General features: G+C 39.9%; 1 protein-coding gene across 1 annotated transcript in view; it reads right to left on the bottom strand.

Moving 5' to 3' along the window:
* SVEP1 (sushi, von Willebrand factor type A, EGF and pentraxin domain containing 1) overlaps window positions 1–4,746 on the bottom strand; it is a 207,484-nt gene extending 202,738 nt beyond the window's left edge. The window contains exon 1 of the mRNA XM_003810882.7: window positions 1,867–4,746. Coding sequence (XP_003810930.3) covers window positions 1,867–2,397 — 531 coding nt within the window. The 5' untranslated portion in view covers window positions 2,398–4,746. The remainder of the gene's footprint in view (window positions 1–1,866) is intronic.
* Between the last annotated feature and the right edge of the window lie 11,556 nt (window positions 4,747–16,302).

Here is a 16,302-nt window from a genome sequence, read left to right as displayed (position 1 = left end):
ATTTAAAATTCATATTAGATAATAAGTGGGTAAGAATTAACTAGAAAAAGAATAGATTTTTTAAAAGGAGAATTTGCACTACCAGATATTTAAATATGTTGTAAAGTTACAATAGTTAAATCATTTTGGCAATGATACAAATGAGATAGAGAATGGGATGAAATAGAAAGCCAGGAAGAGATCAAATACCCATAAGCATTTAGCACATAATAAACATGACATTCAATTAAATTGGAAAAGGACAGATGGCTATTAAGCAAGTAGTGCTGGGACAACTGGTTAACTATTTATTTTTTAAAATCAAGTTAGACCTCTTTGTCATATCATACACAAAAATAAATTCCAGATGGATTAAGCTGCTACATGGAAAACTATTTCTCTGATTTGGGAAATGAGAGAGCTATTCTAAAACTATGAACAAATATAGGATCTTAAGGAAAATGTTTGATAGATTTGAGTGTATAAAAATGTAAACCATTCATCTAACAACATTTCCATAAACAAAAATAAAAGGCAGTGAACTGGAAAAACATTTGCAGCATATACACAAAAGAATTACTGGCCTCACTATATAAAGAGCTTTTGCAAATCATTAAGAAAAAAAAACAAGCCAATGTGTTAAGAAAAAAAAACAAGCACTATAATGGCAAAATGGGCAAAAACTATAAATATCAAAGGAAAAAATACAAATGTCCAGTAGATGTACTGGAAAATGTTCATCCTCAAAAATCAAAAATGTGTATTTGCTAAAATGATGCCTCTATCACCTCTTAAATTGACAAATATATTAAAAAGAATAGTATGATATTGGTGAATATGTGGCAAATTTACTGCTGAGATACTCTGCTGATGAGAATATAAACTTATACAACCCTCCAAGGGAGAAATGGACAATAGTATCAAGAAGTTACAAATGTTCATAACCTTTAGTTCAGGAACTTTTATAGAAATTCTTCCTAAAGATGTAAACAGAGGAGTCCACAAATATTTATGTTCACGATAACTTAGTAAGGAAAAATCCTAAGTGTCCAACAATAGGTGATTGTTGCACGCAATGGAATAGTATGCAGCTAATGTAGAACATTTAAATTAGGATATAACAAATGAAAAATGTAGGCTACAAAACAGCAAGATATTAAAAGTATGAATGGATGTACATACTGGGCAACTGTTCAACAACCTGCAAACAGTGGCTTTTTTAAAGTGATGAAATTTTAGGGTTTTTTTTTTCCTTTCCCTACTTTTTGTTTAATTCGGTCCACAAACACTGGCTTGCTATTATGTGTTAGATATTTCTATATGTTTCTTTTTTCCCCACTGAATATGGATTAATTTGTAATCAGAAAAACAGACACACTTCATAAAAGTCCGACATCCCAAACTGACTTCCTCTTCCAGATATTAAAAATCTAATAAAGGATTAGAGCAAAAATAGGAAGGGCATGAATCTTACATTGAAAGCATAACATAACTTTAAAAAGAATTGGGATTAGGTTTATATCACTCCATGTCCTACCTTTAGAAACACTTTGTAAACCATGCTCACCTGTTTCAGCTTGGATACCGTCTGCTCCTACAAACGTGAATGTGATTAGCGTTTCAAGGATCCCTTCCTAACAGGGTCCTCGAAGCCGACTATCTAAGGAGCCTGACATCTCTCTAAGCGTTTTAAAATCCATTATCCCATTGGAACCTCCACAACAATAATAGGCGGGTAGCGATGACTCTGGTTTTGTGGATGGGGACGCTTGACCTGGGGAGGTTATGCCTTGCCCAGGACTGAACCCCGGGATAGAGACGGGCAGGCAGCGGTGGGTCGAAGGGCCCGGGGACTAGGGGCCGGGTCGGGAGGGGCGGGCGCCTTACCGCGGCTTGCTGGAAGGCGCCCTTGGTGTAGGTGCCGCCACCTCGGTAGGAGATGGCAGGGATCTCTTGGAGGAGCAGCGCGCACTTGTGCTGGCGCGCGCGGCGGGTGGAGATGTAATCGACGCGCGGCACCACGTAGTTCTTGGACGAGAAGGTCACGATGGCCACGCGCGTGGCCGTGGGCACCACGGGGAAGTCGGACAGCAGCTTGCGGACGAACATGAGCTCGCTGCGGAAGTTGACTTCGCCCACGCTGGACGAATCATCCACCAGGAAGACAAGCTCCAGGCGCTCGCTGAGCTCCCGCAGCAGCCGCACGCGTCGCCGGAACGCCTGGCCCAGCCGCTCCACTCTGCTCCCCGCCGCTTCGTCGCCAGGAGCGGGCGGCGCGGGGATACTCCCGGGAGCCCCGGGCGCGGTCTCGGGGAAGAGGCGGAAGCTGAAATTGCGCGACGGGGACATCTGCTGAAAGGTCGCCCAGCCCGAAACGAGCGCCAGACCCCAGCAACAAAAGGCCAGGCGAGGCCACATCGCGCTGGAGACAGAGCGGCTGCCCCGGAGCGCAGGCGGCGGCTCGGGCGGGAAGAGGCGCTCGGCGGCCGGACTCGCAGAGGGGCGTGCGCGGAGCTGGGCGCGGGGCAGCGGCCAAGAGCCTCAGCGCCCTTTCATCTGACACTGGGGACAGACACAATCCAGACTCCTCAGCAGCTCGGGAACTCCGGAGGGAACGGCGCGCGCTCTCTACCCCTCTCGCTCTCCTCTTTTTTTCTTCCCTCTCTCCTCCTCCTCTCTCTCCCTGAAGCCTATAAAATGTTTGAAGGAAAGGGGGCAGTCAAGAAAAATCTCCCGCTTCCCTCCTTCTCTCCCTCTCCCCGCTCCTGTCTCCTTTCTGTATCTGTGACTCTATCTCCCTCCTCCCCCTCTCATTCTCCTCCCGGGATCAAGCCAAAGGCTCGGAGATTCCATGACACCAGAACCCCGCGTCTGTCAGGCTGTCAACATTCCCGCAGCAAGCGCACCAGCGCCGAAGCCCTGATTGATCCCATATGTCTGGCAGGAGCTGCAGAGGAATTCACTGGAGATGGATCCAGATACCGAGAGTGCCACAGTAATTGGAAACACTTTGTAGACGAAAACATACACGCGGACTGGCCAGGGAGTTGAAAGCATCCTTTGAAAACTGCTTGCTCACCTTTTGTGTTTCTTTTCCCCCATTCAGTGTCCCAAAGCCCTCGCCAAATAGATGATTGTACCATTTTCCTGATGGGGATTTCTAATCAGTGGTGTGTGTGAGCGTGCAGATTAAGTCCTTAAGGGCCCCCTCAGATCACACCATAAAGGAGTTGCATCTAACCTTATGCATTCCATAGGAATGATTTGTCATGGTACTTCAGTCGTGCATTTATTCATTCGTCTGTTTGTTCATTCTTTCCTGATTTTAACAAATATTTTTTGAATGCCCATTGTGTGCCAGGAACTATGTGAGGCACTGCAAATATAAGGAACAAAAATTGACAGGGATTCTATCCTCAAGGAACTTAAAGGGTAACAAGTGAGGTGACCATTAACCAGATATTAACATACAAAATATATGTAATTACAAGTGACCATGCTAAATAAAGGAGAGTTTAGGTAGACAGACTTGACCTTGGAGAGGCCAGAGAAGCCTTCTCTGAGGACGGAAAGTTTGTGCTGAAGTCTGAAGCATAAGTAGGGGGTCCCCAGTCCCCTTTCATGTGTTCTTGATCTATTTCAACAGATAAGATCCACCTGGCTTTAAGTGGTACCTGGCATATATCTGCTTTGAAACAAGTTGCTACCTGGGGTGGTTTTTCCAAAGCAAGACCTCCAAAGGGGAGAGCGCACGTGTAAAGAAAAGGTGCACTTTGCGTGAGGGTGGGGCCTTTGGTTAAAAGATTCCAGCTGGGAGTCAGGAACACCGTGTAGGTAAGCCTACGGTTATGTAAACCACCTGAACTGAGTCACTTCCAATCCTTGGCTCAGCATCAGTATCTATTTCATGATGGAATTCAGTGATCTCAGTTTCCTCTGTTTCTAATAGTGAATGATTTAAGTCCATCTGTATTTAACAAAATACTTTCAGTGACAAGTATCACAATGTATTGTGTAACATGTTAGGGATCTGGCATCAGTTTTCCTGGACGAAATCATGACTCTGCCATTTATTAGTTGTACAGCCTTGACTCAGTTTGTTCATTTGTAAAATGGAGTAATAACGATAACATATTAAGGGTTGTCATAAGGATTAAGTCATAAAAAAGTAAAATTCTTAGGACAATGCTTGGAACATAGCATGTACTCAATAAATGCTGGCTGGTTGCTCTTATTGCCACCTTTAATCATGAATGTTCTTCAAATTATTTTCCTAACAATACTTATTGACCACCTGCTATGTGCTGGCATGTTAGATACGGAGGATTTAAAGGTGAATAAGACTGAGTTCCAGTCCTCCAGAAGTTCAAAGAACATTAGAAAAGAACATAGATTTGCAAACAATTACAAAGCAGTAGGATGACTGCAAAAGCAGAGAAGAAAGAGCAAGGAGGAGAAAGATCTTGTTCTTCCTGGGGAATGAGTAAGACTTCATTTGAGCTGGGACTTTTTTAAAAAAAAAAAGTTTTTCCAAATATCATCTACTCTGTGTTATTTAAAACACATCATGAAGCCCTTTATGTGCAAAGCACCATGGCATCTGCAATGTGTGCCATCTCCTGTGTTCCCCACACAAACCAAGGAGGTACTCAATTGCTTTAGAACTCTTGCTGCAAGTAAGTGGCACCTAATGTCTCCTCATTTAAACAAAAAGGGATTTCTTGGTTAGTATAACTAAACTAGGGAAAGGGCAGAGGGTACAGCTGGTCTCAAAAAGGCTTGGAAAAGGAAATTAAAAACTACTTAGGTCTTTAATTTTTCTCTCAGTTTGGCTTCTTTTTGGATGCCACATTTAGTCTCTTCTTCGGATTTATAACCTGAGAAAGACTTTTACCCCACCAACTCAAGTTAATAATATTTGGAGATGTCTGCCATAGGCCTAGACACATTCAAAGCTCTCTGGATAATTCTAACACATGCCCCAAGGGTGAACGCCTAAGAACAGCACTCTGGCATTGTGTACCTCCAACGGGATGAACAGTCAGGCCTATGTTACTTGTCCTCATGGTAAGAGAGTGGGGACACATCAGTCAGAGAAGTCCTGCCTGAGTGTTATTAAGACTGCTGCTCCAAGTCTTGCCACCGCTCCCCAGAGCCCTGTAGTCCCTTCTGCTCTCTAATCTAAAGCAGTGGTTCCCAGCGGGAGAGATTTGCCTGTCTCACTCCCAGGAACCTTAGGCAATATCTGGAGACATTTGGGGGATGGGGCAGTGCTACTGGCATCTAGTGTATAGGAGTAAGGGGTGCAACAAAACCTTCTACAATGCACTGGCAGCCACCACAACAAAGAATCATCTAGCCCCAAATGACAGTAGTGGTGAGGTTGAGAAACTCTGGCCTATACCACAGTAATAGATGCAGAAGATGATAAAAACTTGTTAGACTAAACATTAAGATTAGAAAGGCTGGGCACAGTGGCTCATGCCCGTAATCCCAACACTTCAGGAGGCCGAGGCGGGTGGATCATTTGAGGTCAGCAGTTCGACACCAGCCTGACCAACGTGGTGAAACCCTGTCTCTACTAAAAATACAAAAAAAAAAAAAAATAGCTGGGCATGGTGACACATGCCTGAAGTCCCAGCTAGTTGGGAGGCTGAGGCAGGATGATCCCTTGAACTGAGGAGGCAGAGGTTGCAGTGAGCCTAGATGGCACTACTGCACTCCAGCCTGGGCAACAGAGTGAAACTCTGACTCAAAAAAAAAAAAAAAGAAAAAGCAACTTAAAGGTATAGAAATGACAACATGGAGCTGAAGTGCAAAAAAAAAAAAACCTACCCTGACTTCCCGACTTCATCTCATGAAATAAAGACTTCTGGGAAAAAAGTGTGTTGGTGGGCTAGGGCAAGAGGCATGCATTATATTCTTCTCACCACCTAAACTGTGATTCAGAGTCCCACATTTTGTTCAATCAGGAATGGAACCTCAATCCTGTCTACCCACTGGGACCTCTGCTTGAGTCGAGGACACCAACTACACCCTCCCTTCACAGCACCCATCTTTCTACATTGAAGCTGATACTGTGAACAGATAAGTTGCAACATGCATATGGGGAAAGATGGAAGAGGGACCGAGGAAGAGAGCAGAGTGGTGCTGGTAAAGATCCTCCTGAGATTCCAAGCATCAAGTCCAGTCATGGGAGCAGAGGCAGGAAAAATGTCTGTTTCCACACATGCTAGTTGTCATGTTTTGTTTTAAAAACAAAACTATAACACAGTGTCAGTGAATCACAGCGGCAGGCAGTGGAGATAGGAGGAAGATGCCACCTTGTGACTGCATTATGACTGTATTTATAAGAATATCTTTCTGCCGTGAATTTAACAAAGACATTCTCTCACATACAGAGGTTGGGAACATCTGCCACTCTATATGTTTCTTTTTAAAAAAAATTCCCATCAGTTTTTTGGGGAACAGATGAGTAAGTTCTTTAGTGATGATGTGTGAGATTTTGGTGCACCCATCATCTGAGCAGTATACACTGAACCCAATTTGTAGTCTTTAATCCCCCACCCCCTTCCCACCCTTTCCCCCTGAGTCCCCAAAGTCCATTGTGTCATTCTTATGCCTTTGCATCCTCATAGCTTAGCTCCTGCTTATGAGTGAGAACATACGATGTTTGGTTTTTCCATTCCTGAGTTACTTCACTTAGAATAATAGTCTCCAATCCCATCCAGGTTGCTGCGAATGCCATTAGTTTATTCCTTTTTATGTCTGAGTAGTATTTCATCGTTCACAGTTTCTTATCCACTGATTGATTGATGGGCATTTGGGCTGGTTCCACTTTTTTGCAATTGCAAATTGTGCTGCTATAAACATACCTGTGCAAGTATCTCTTTCTTTTCCTCTGGGTAGATACCTAGTAGTGGGATTGCTGGATCAAATGGTAGTTCTACTTTTAGTTCTTTATGGAATCTCCACACTGTTTTCCATAGTAGTTGTACTAGTTTACAATCTCACTAGCAGCGTAGAAGTGTTCCCTGTTCACCACATCCACCTCAACATCTATCATTTTTTGATTATGACTATTCTTACCGGAGTAAGGTGGTATCTCATTGTGGTTTTGATTGCATTTCCCTGATCATTAGTGATGTTGAGCATTTTTTTTTATATTTTCATTGGCCATTTGCATATCTTCTTTTGAGAATTGTCTATTCATATCCTTAGCCCATTTTTTATGGGATTTTTTTTTCTTGTGAATTTGTTTGAGGTCATTGTAGATATTAGTCCTATGCCAGATGTATAGATTGTGAAGATTTTCTCCTGCTCTGTGGGTTGTCTGTTTACCATGCTGACTGTTTATTTTGCCATGCAACAGCTCTTTAGTTCAATTAAGTCCCAGCTATTTATTTGTATTAATATTTATTTGTATTTGTTGCATTTGTTTTTGGGTTCTTGGTCATGAAATTCTTGCCTAAACCAATGTGTAGAAGGGTTTTTCCAATGTTATCTTCTAGAATTTTTATGGTTTTTGGTCTTAGATTTAAGTCCTTAATCCATCTTGAGTTGATTTTTGTATAAGGTGAGAGATTAGGATCCAGTTTCATTCTCCTACATGTGGCTAGCCAATTATCCCAGCACCATTTGTTGAATAGGGTGTCCTTTCCCCACTTTAGTTTTTTGTTTGCTTTGTCAAAGATCAGTTGGCTGTAAGTATTTGGGTTTATTTTTGGGTTCACTATTCTGTTCCATTGGTCTATGTGTATTTTTTATACCAGCACCATGCTGTTTTGGTGACTATGGCTTTGTAGTATAGTTTGAAATCAGGTAATGTGATGCCTACAGATTTGTCCTTTTTGCTTAGACTTGCTTTGGTTATGCAGGCTCTTTTTTGGTTACATATGAATTTTAGAATTTTTTTTTTCTAATTCTGTGAAGGATGATGGTGGTATTTTGATGGGAATTGCATTGAATTTGTAGATTGCTTTTGGCAGTGTGGTCATTTTCACAATATTGATTCTACCCATCCATGAGCAAGGGATGTGTTTCCATTTCCATTTGTTTGTGTTTATGATTTATCTCAGCAGTATTTTGCAGTTTTCCTTGTAGGGGTCTTTCACCTCCTTGGTTAGGTATATTCCTAAGTTTTTTTGTTTGTTTATTTGTTTTTGCAGCTATTGTAAAAGGAGTTGAGTTCTTGATTTGATTCTCATCTTGTTTGCTGTTGATATATAGGAGAGTTACTCACTTGTGTACATTAATTTTGTATCCTGAAGCTTTGCTGACTTCATTTATCAGTTCTAGGAGCTTTTTGGAGAAATTTTTAGGGTTTTCTAGGTATAGGATCATATCATCAGCAAACAGCAACATTTTGACTTCCTCTTTACTGATTTGGATGCCCTTCATTTCTTTCTCTTGTCTAATTGCTCTGGCTAGGACATCCAGTAATATGTTGAATAGAAGTGGTGAGAGTGGGCATCCTTGTCTTGTTCTAGTTCTCAGAGGGAATGCTTTCAACTTTTCCTCATTCAGTATTATGTTGGCTGTGTGTTTGTCACAGATGGCTTTTATTACATTGAGGTATATCCCTTGTACGCTGATTTTGCTGAGGGTTTTAATCATAAAGGCAATGCTGGATTTTGTCAAATGATTTTTCGGCATCTATTGAGATGATCATGTGATTTTTTTAGTTCTGTTTCTGTGGTGTATCACATTTATTCACTTGTGTATGTTAAACCATCCCTATATCCTTGATATGAAACCCACTTGATCATGGTGGATTATATTTTTGATATGTTGTTGGATTCAGTTAACCAGTATTTTGTTAAGGATTTTTGCATCTATGTTCATCAGGGATATTGGTCTGTAGTTTTCTTTTTTGTTATGTACTTTCCTGGTTTGGGTATTAGGGTGATACTGGCTTCATAGAATGATTTATGGAGGATTCCCTCTGTCTCTACAATTGATACCAATTGTCACTACAGTTGGTACCAATTCTTCTTTGAATGTCTGGTAGAATTCAACTGTGAATCCATCTGGTCCTGGACATTTTTTGTTGGTAATTTTTTTATTATCATTTCAGTCTTGCTGCTTGTTATTGGTCTCTTCGTGGTATCTAATTCTTCCTGATTTAATCTGGGAGGGTTGTATCTTTCCAGGAATTTATCTATCTCCTCTAGGTTTTCTAGTTTATGCATGTAAAGGTGTTCATAGTAGCCTTGAATGATCTTTTGTATTTCTGTGGTGTCAGTTGTAACATCTCCCATTCTATTTCTAATTGAGCATATTTGGATTTTCTCTCTTGTTTTTTTGGTTAACCTTGCTAATGGTATATCAATTTTATTTATCTTCAAAAAAACAGCTTTTTCTTTCATTTATCTTTACTATTTTTTGTTTGTTTGTTTCCATTTCATTTAGTTCTGTTTTGATCTTGGCTATTTTCTTTCCTCTGCTGGGTTTGGGTTTGGTTTGTTCTTGTTTCTCTGGTTCCTTGAGGTGTGACCTTATATTGTCTTTACTGTTTCAGACTTTTTGATGTACGCATTTAGGGCTATGAACTTTCCTCTTACACTACCTTTGCTGTATCTCAGAGGTTTTTGTAGGTTGTGTCACCATTATCATTCAGTTTGAAGAATTTTTTAATTTCCATCTTGATTACATTGTTGAGCCAATGATCATTCAGGAGCAGGTTATTTAGTTTCCATGTATTTGCATGGTTATGAAGGTTCCTTTTGGAGTTGATTTCCAGTTTTATTCCACTGTGATCTAAGAGAGTACTTGATGTAATTTCAATTTTCTTAAATTTATTGATACTTGTCTTGTGGGCTATCATTTTGGAGAAAATTCTATGTGCTGATGAATATAATGTATATTCTGTGGTTATTGGGTAGAATGTTCAGTAAATATCTGTTAAGCCCATTTATTCCAGGGTATAGTATAAGTTCATTGTTTCTTTGTTGACTTTCTGTCTTGATGACCTATCTAGGGCTGTCAGTGGAGTATTGAAGTCCCCCACTAAAACGTATTGCAGTCTATCTCATTTCTTATGTCTACTAGTAATTGTTTTATAAATTTGGGAGCTCCAGTGTTAGGTGTATATGTATTTAAGATTGTGATATTTTCCTGTTGGAAAAGGTTTTTGTCATTATATAATGTCCCTCTTTGTCTTTTTAACTGTTGTTGCTTTAAAGTTTGTTTTGTCTGAAATAAGAATAGCTACTCCTGCTTGCTTTTGATGTTCATTTGCATGGGATGTCTTTTTCTACTCCTTTACCTTAAGTTTATGTGAGTCCTTATGTGTTAGGTGAGTCTCTTGAAGGCAGCAGATAGTTGGTTGGTGACTTCTTATCCATTCTGCAGTTCTGTATCTTTTAAGTGGAGCATTTAGGCCATTTACATTCAATGTTAGTATTGAGATATGAGATACTATTTCATTGATTATGCTATTTGTTGCCCATATACCTTGGTTTTTTGGGTATTTTTAAATTGTATTTTTGTTTTATAGGTCCTGTGAGATTTATACTTTTTATTTATTTATTTATTTATTTATTTATTTATTTATTTATTTATTTTGAGACAGAGTTTCACTCTGTCACCCAGGCTGGAGTGCAGTGGCATCATCTCGGCTCACTGCAACCTCCACTTTCCAGGTTCATGTGATTCTCCTGCCTCAGCCTCCTGAGTAGCAGGGATAACAGGCACCCACCACAATGCCCAGCTAATTTTTTTTTTTGTATTTTTAGTAGAGACAGGGTTTTGCCATGTTGGCCAGGCTGGTCTCGAACTCCTGACCTCAGGTGATCTGCCCACTTTAGCCTCCCAAAGTGCTGGGATTACAGGTGTGAACCACCATGCCAAATTTCATTTGTAAATTATCATACAGTAAAATTGAGTTTTTTGTGTGTAGAGGTCCATGAAATCAGGAACTGTTCTGTATCCTATTTGTGATTGTGGTTATGTAACCACAGATCCAATTGTTTTGTAATCAGAATACAGAACAGTTTCACTGATTAAAAACCTGCCTTTATAGTTACACCTCACCTCACCCCTAATCCCTAGCAACCACTGATCTTTCCTTCAACATTATAGTTTTGTCTTGTCAAGAATGACATGTAAATGAAATTAAACAGTATGTAGTTTTTGGAGACTGATGCTTTCCACTCAGCATAATAACCTCATCTAAGTGTTTGTGTACAGGCCTTTGTGTGAACTTATGTTTTCAATTACTTAGGGTAAATACCCAGAGGTGAAATTACTAGGTTATTTGCTGAAAGTATGGTTTCATTCTAAGAAATTGCCACAGTGTTTTCCTGAGTGGTGCAGGCACCATGTCTCATTCACAGTAGGAATGTATGAGAGTTCTAGTTGCTCTGCATTCCATTCAGTGTTTGGTATTCTGTGTGCGTGTGTGTGTGTGTGTGTGTGTGTATACATATATACAGATATACATATACACATATATATGTATATGTATATGTATATATAGGTGTATATATATGTAGACATATATACGTATATATGTCTACATATATATGTGTATATATGTAGACATATATACATATATAGATGTATATGTATACATACATCTATGTATGTTTTTTTATACATATATATAAAAACACATACATAGATGTATATGTATACACACACACATATAACCATTCAAATAGGTGTGCAGTGGTCTCTCATCATGGTTTTAATTTGCATTTCCCAAATGGCTAATGATACTGACATTGATATTAACCTTCAACTCCTGAATTTCCAAGTTTCCCTCTACTTGCTTAGTAAATATTTGTAGAGCAAATCTACTAGCAACAAATCCTCTTAGTTTTCTTTCATCTGAAAATGTATTTATTCCATTTAAGTTCCTGAAGGATATTTTTGCTGGATATATAATTCTGAATTGATAATATTCCCCTTTTCTTTGTTATCTCAAATCTACTATTTGCCCCATTCATTAAGTTTTTGTTTTCAGTTATTATATTTTTCAGTTTAAAGTTTTTCACTTCCTTCTTCATTGCTTCTATTTCTTGCATGAAACTTTGTATTTTTCCATTTGTTTCAAGAGTGTTTATGATTGCTTGTTGGGTCTTCATATGATAGCTCTTCTAAAGTTTTTATGATATAATTCTAAGATCTGTCATCTGGGGCCATCTTTTCCTGTTGTGGGAAGTCAGGGACCCTAAACGGAGGGACTGACTGAAGCCATGGCAGAAGAACGTGGATTGTGAAGATTTCATGGACATTTATTAGTTCCCAAAATTAATACTTTAATAATTTCTTATGCCTGTCTTTACTGCAATCTCTAAACATAAATTGTGAAGATTTCATGGACACTTATCACTTCCCCAATCAATACCCTTGTGATTTCCTATGCCTGTCTTTAATCTCTTAATCCTGTCAGCTGAGGGGGATGTATGTCACCTCAGGACCCTGTAATAATTGCATTAACTGCACAAATAGTACAGCATGTGTGTTTGAGCAATATGAAATCTGGGCACCTTGAAAAAAGAACAGGATAACAGCAATTGTTCAGGGAATAAGAGAGATAACCTTAAACTCTGACTGCCGGTGAGCCGGGCGGAACAGAGCCATATTTCTCTTCTTTGAAAAGCAAATGGGAGAAATATCGCTGAATTCTTTTTCTCACCAAGGAACCTCCCAGGGAAAGAGAATACACGCCTGGGGGTACAGGTCTATAAATGGCCCCCCTAGGTGTGACTGTCTTTTATGGTCTGTAGACTGTAGGGGTGAAATAAACCCCAGTCTCCCTTGGCACTCCCAGGCTTATTAGGAAGAGGAAATTCCTGCCTAATAAATTTTTGGTCAGACCAGTTGCTGTCAAAACCCTGTCTCCTGATAAGATGTTATCAATGACAGTGGTGCCTGAAACTTCATTAGCAATTTTAATTTTGCCCCGGTCCTGTGGTCCTGTGATCTCGCCTTTCTTCCACTTGCCTTGTGATAGTCTATTACCATGTGAAGTACTTGATGTCTGTGACCCGCACCTATTCGCACACTCCCTCCCCGTTTGAAAATCCCTATAAAAACTTGCTGGTTTTGTGGCTTGGGGTGCATCACGGAACCTACTGACATGTGATGTCTTCCCCGGACGCCCAGCTTTAAAATTTCTCTCTTTTGTACTCTGTCCCTTTATTTCTCAAGCCGGCCGATGCTTAGGGAAAATAGAAAAGAACCTACGTGACTATCGGGGCAGGTTCCCCGATATTTTCCCATACAAGTTGTTCCCCTTTTTTTGGTAGGACAAGTAATATTTAATCATATCCTGAATATTTTAATATTATGTTATGAGATTCTGGGTCTCCTTTAAATCCTATTGAAAGTGCTGATATTTTGTTTTAGTTTACAGTTAACCTGGGGAGGCTCAGATAACAAGATGTAACCAACCTTCTGTGGGTATTGATTCCAATGTTAATTCAAGTTTCAAAGTTTCTGCAATACTATTACAGTTTTTCCTGTGTGTGAGCTCCTCACTCGTCAATCTGGGATATGGGTAGTATTCTGTCTGAGATATCCTTACTAATCAAGTTCAGATTCATGGATGAGCAGCTCAGGAGTGAGCCCAGAAGTTCCTAAGCCCTTTGCTCCCCACATGTCCCCCATTACATTCTGGTTTTCTGGGGCTCCCTTTTTTGGACCTCTGCCCCTGAAGCTGGGACTTGAATTATCCTGCTCTCCTATACACTTCTGTGAGTGTCCTTGCATCTGGGTCAACTAGGAAAACAGAAGCATAGGAAAGTCAAGGTGAAACTATTTTAAAATCAGTTCCATCTTAAAACTGGCAAGGACATTCCTTGTCAGTCACCATCAGTAGTCATAAGATGTTTACAGTAAGGAAGCAGTTCAGTAATGCCTGCAAGGACAAATTCTTACAAGAGTAGAATGTCCAGATGTCCTGATATTGCATAACAATATATGCTTTTAAGATAGTTAAAAGCCATGCTTTGATGCACGTATGCACTAAAATGCTAAGAACAACTATCTTTCAGTCAACTCAACAAAGTACTAAATTTTGTCATGTTTACATTAAGGAACCAGTTCAGTAATCCCTGCAAGGACAAACTCTTACAACAGCAGAATGTCCAGATGTCCTGATACTGCATAACAATATATGCTTTTAAGATAGTTATAGTCATGGTTTGATGTACTTATGCACTAAAATGCTAAGAATAACTGTCTTTCAATCAACAAAGTACTAAATTTTATCATGACCACACACCCAAATGTAGACATAATTAGCTCAGCTTTTTCATATATAAGACCCCTATATGAGAAGGGTTTAAAACAGATGGCACATTCCTCCTTTTACTTTCTGAAGACACCCTATTGTGCATCTGAGTAACTTTCAATAAACTATCTCTTCTCACTGCACTCTGTGACGTGTCTTGAATTTTGAATTCCTTCCTGTGTGAGATCCAAGAACCCTCTCTTGGGATCTGGAATTGGGACCTCTTTTTCTGGCATCAAAATGACAGGAGGACAAAGAGGTTTTGCCCCCATCCTCCTAGATTTACAAGTCCTCCATTAAGAGAAGAAGGTTCTTTTTCCTCCAAGGTTTGGCTCCTGCAGATTCCTGTTGCATTACAACCTCTACCATGGCTGCCACTGTCAAGAGATTGCCTAAGGGTGGGGAAGTAAGAAAACAGAGAGAAGAAAGACAAATGGAATTTCTCTCTCTCTCTTTCCCACTCTCTAAGGTAGAATTTGAATGCCACTTCTGGAGCTCTCTCTGTCTGCATCCATGCTTACTTGGGGTTTCAGGCTGTATTGAATTAACACCAGGGGATCCTAGAGGGGAATAAAACTGGTAAAAAAAACTCACTACTGCTTCCATGGCACTTTAAATTCTAACCTTCTGCCCAAAACCACCTGCTACTATTAACTTTTCAGTGCCCTCAAATTATGGCTCCATGCACTCTGTGCAGATTTTATAGTTGTGTAACTGCTCAGTGGGTTCACCTTTCCCACTGCCTAGACAGAGCAGATTCATCAAGACAGGGGAATTGCAATTCAGAAAGAGTAATTCATGCAGAGCTAGCTGTGCAGGAGACCAGAGCTGTATTATTACTCAAGTCAGTCTCCTGTAAGCATTCAGAGATCACAGTTTTCAGGGACAATTTTGTGGGTGGGGGGAGGCCAGTGAGTCGGGAATGCTGATTGGTTGGGTCGGAGATGAAATCATAGGGAATTGAAGCTGCCCTCTTGTGCTGAGTCCGTTCCTGGGTGGGAGCCACAAGATCAGATGAGCCAGTTTATTGATCTGGGTGATACCAGCTGATCGATCAAGTATAGGATCTGCAAAATATCTCAATCACTGATCTTGGGAACAGTTTAGAGAGGGTCAGAATCTTGTAGTCTCCAGCTGTATTACTCCTAAACCCTAATTTCTAATCTTGTGGCTACTTTGTTAGTCCTGCAAAAGCATTCTAGTCCCCAGGCAAGAAAGATGTTTGTTTGGGAAAGGGCTGTTATCATATTTGCTTTAAACTATAAACTAAGTTTCTCTGAAGTTAGTTCAGCCTAATGCCCAGGAATGAACAAGGACAGCTTGGAGGTTAGAAGAAAGATGGAGTTGGTTAAGTCAGATCTCTTTCACTGTCTCAGTTACAATTGTGCAATGGCAGTTTCAGCTGCATTCAGTGGGATGGGCTGGGCTTAATACCTAGTTGATGGGATAATCTGTGCACCCAACCTTCATGGCACACGTTTACCTATGTAACAAACCTCCACATCCTGCACATGTACCTTGGAACTTAAAATAAAAATTAATTCAGAATAAATGGATTTAAGTCAGGGTGGAGTGTGCTTACTCCATTTTACTCAGAACTAGATTCATTACTTTATGTTTTGAATAACAATTGTATTTTGTTTCTCAATTATTATTATTATTATTTTTAAATAGAGAAAGGTTCTCACTATGTTGCCCAGGCTGGTCTTGAACTCCTGGACTCAACTGATCCTCCTGCCTCCATCTCCCAAAATGTTGGGATTACAGGTGTGAGCCACTGCATCTGGCCCTCAATTACTCTTTAAAAGTCACCTGTTCATTCAAAGTTCGGTACTTCTTAAGTAAGTTTTAGTAATTCATATTTTCTTAGGAAATTGTCCTTAAATTAGCACAACTTAAAATGTATTAACCAGAAAATTTGAGTAGCATGTGCTTTGATTTATTGTATCCTCCTTCATATCTGTGGTGTTAGTTTCTTCCCAATATTGTTTATTGGTAATTTTACTGTTTTTTTCTTAATTGCACCTGTGAATGTTTTATCTATGTTGTTATGCTTTTTAGAGAACAAATGCTTAGACTTT

Source organism: Pan paniscus, chromosome 11 (assembly GCF_029289425.2).
Source record: "Pan paniscus chromosome 11, NHGRI_mPanPan1-v2.0_pri, whole genome shotgun sequence".
Classification (NCBI taxonomy): domain Eukaryota; kingdom Metazoa; phylum Chordata; class Mammalia; order Primates; family Hominidae; genus Pan; species Pan paniscus.
The sequence above is the reverse complement of the archived record's forward strand: the minus strand, read 5'-3'. Positions and strand labels throughout refer to the sequence as shown.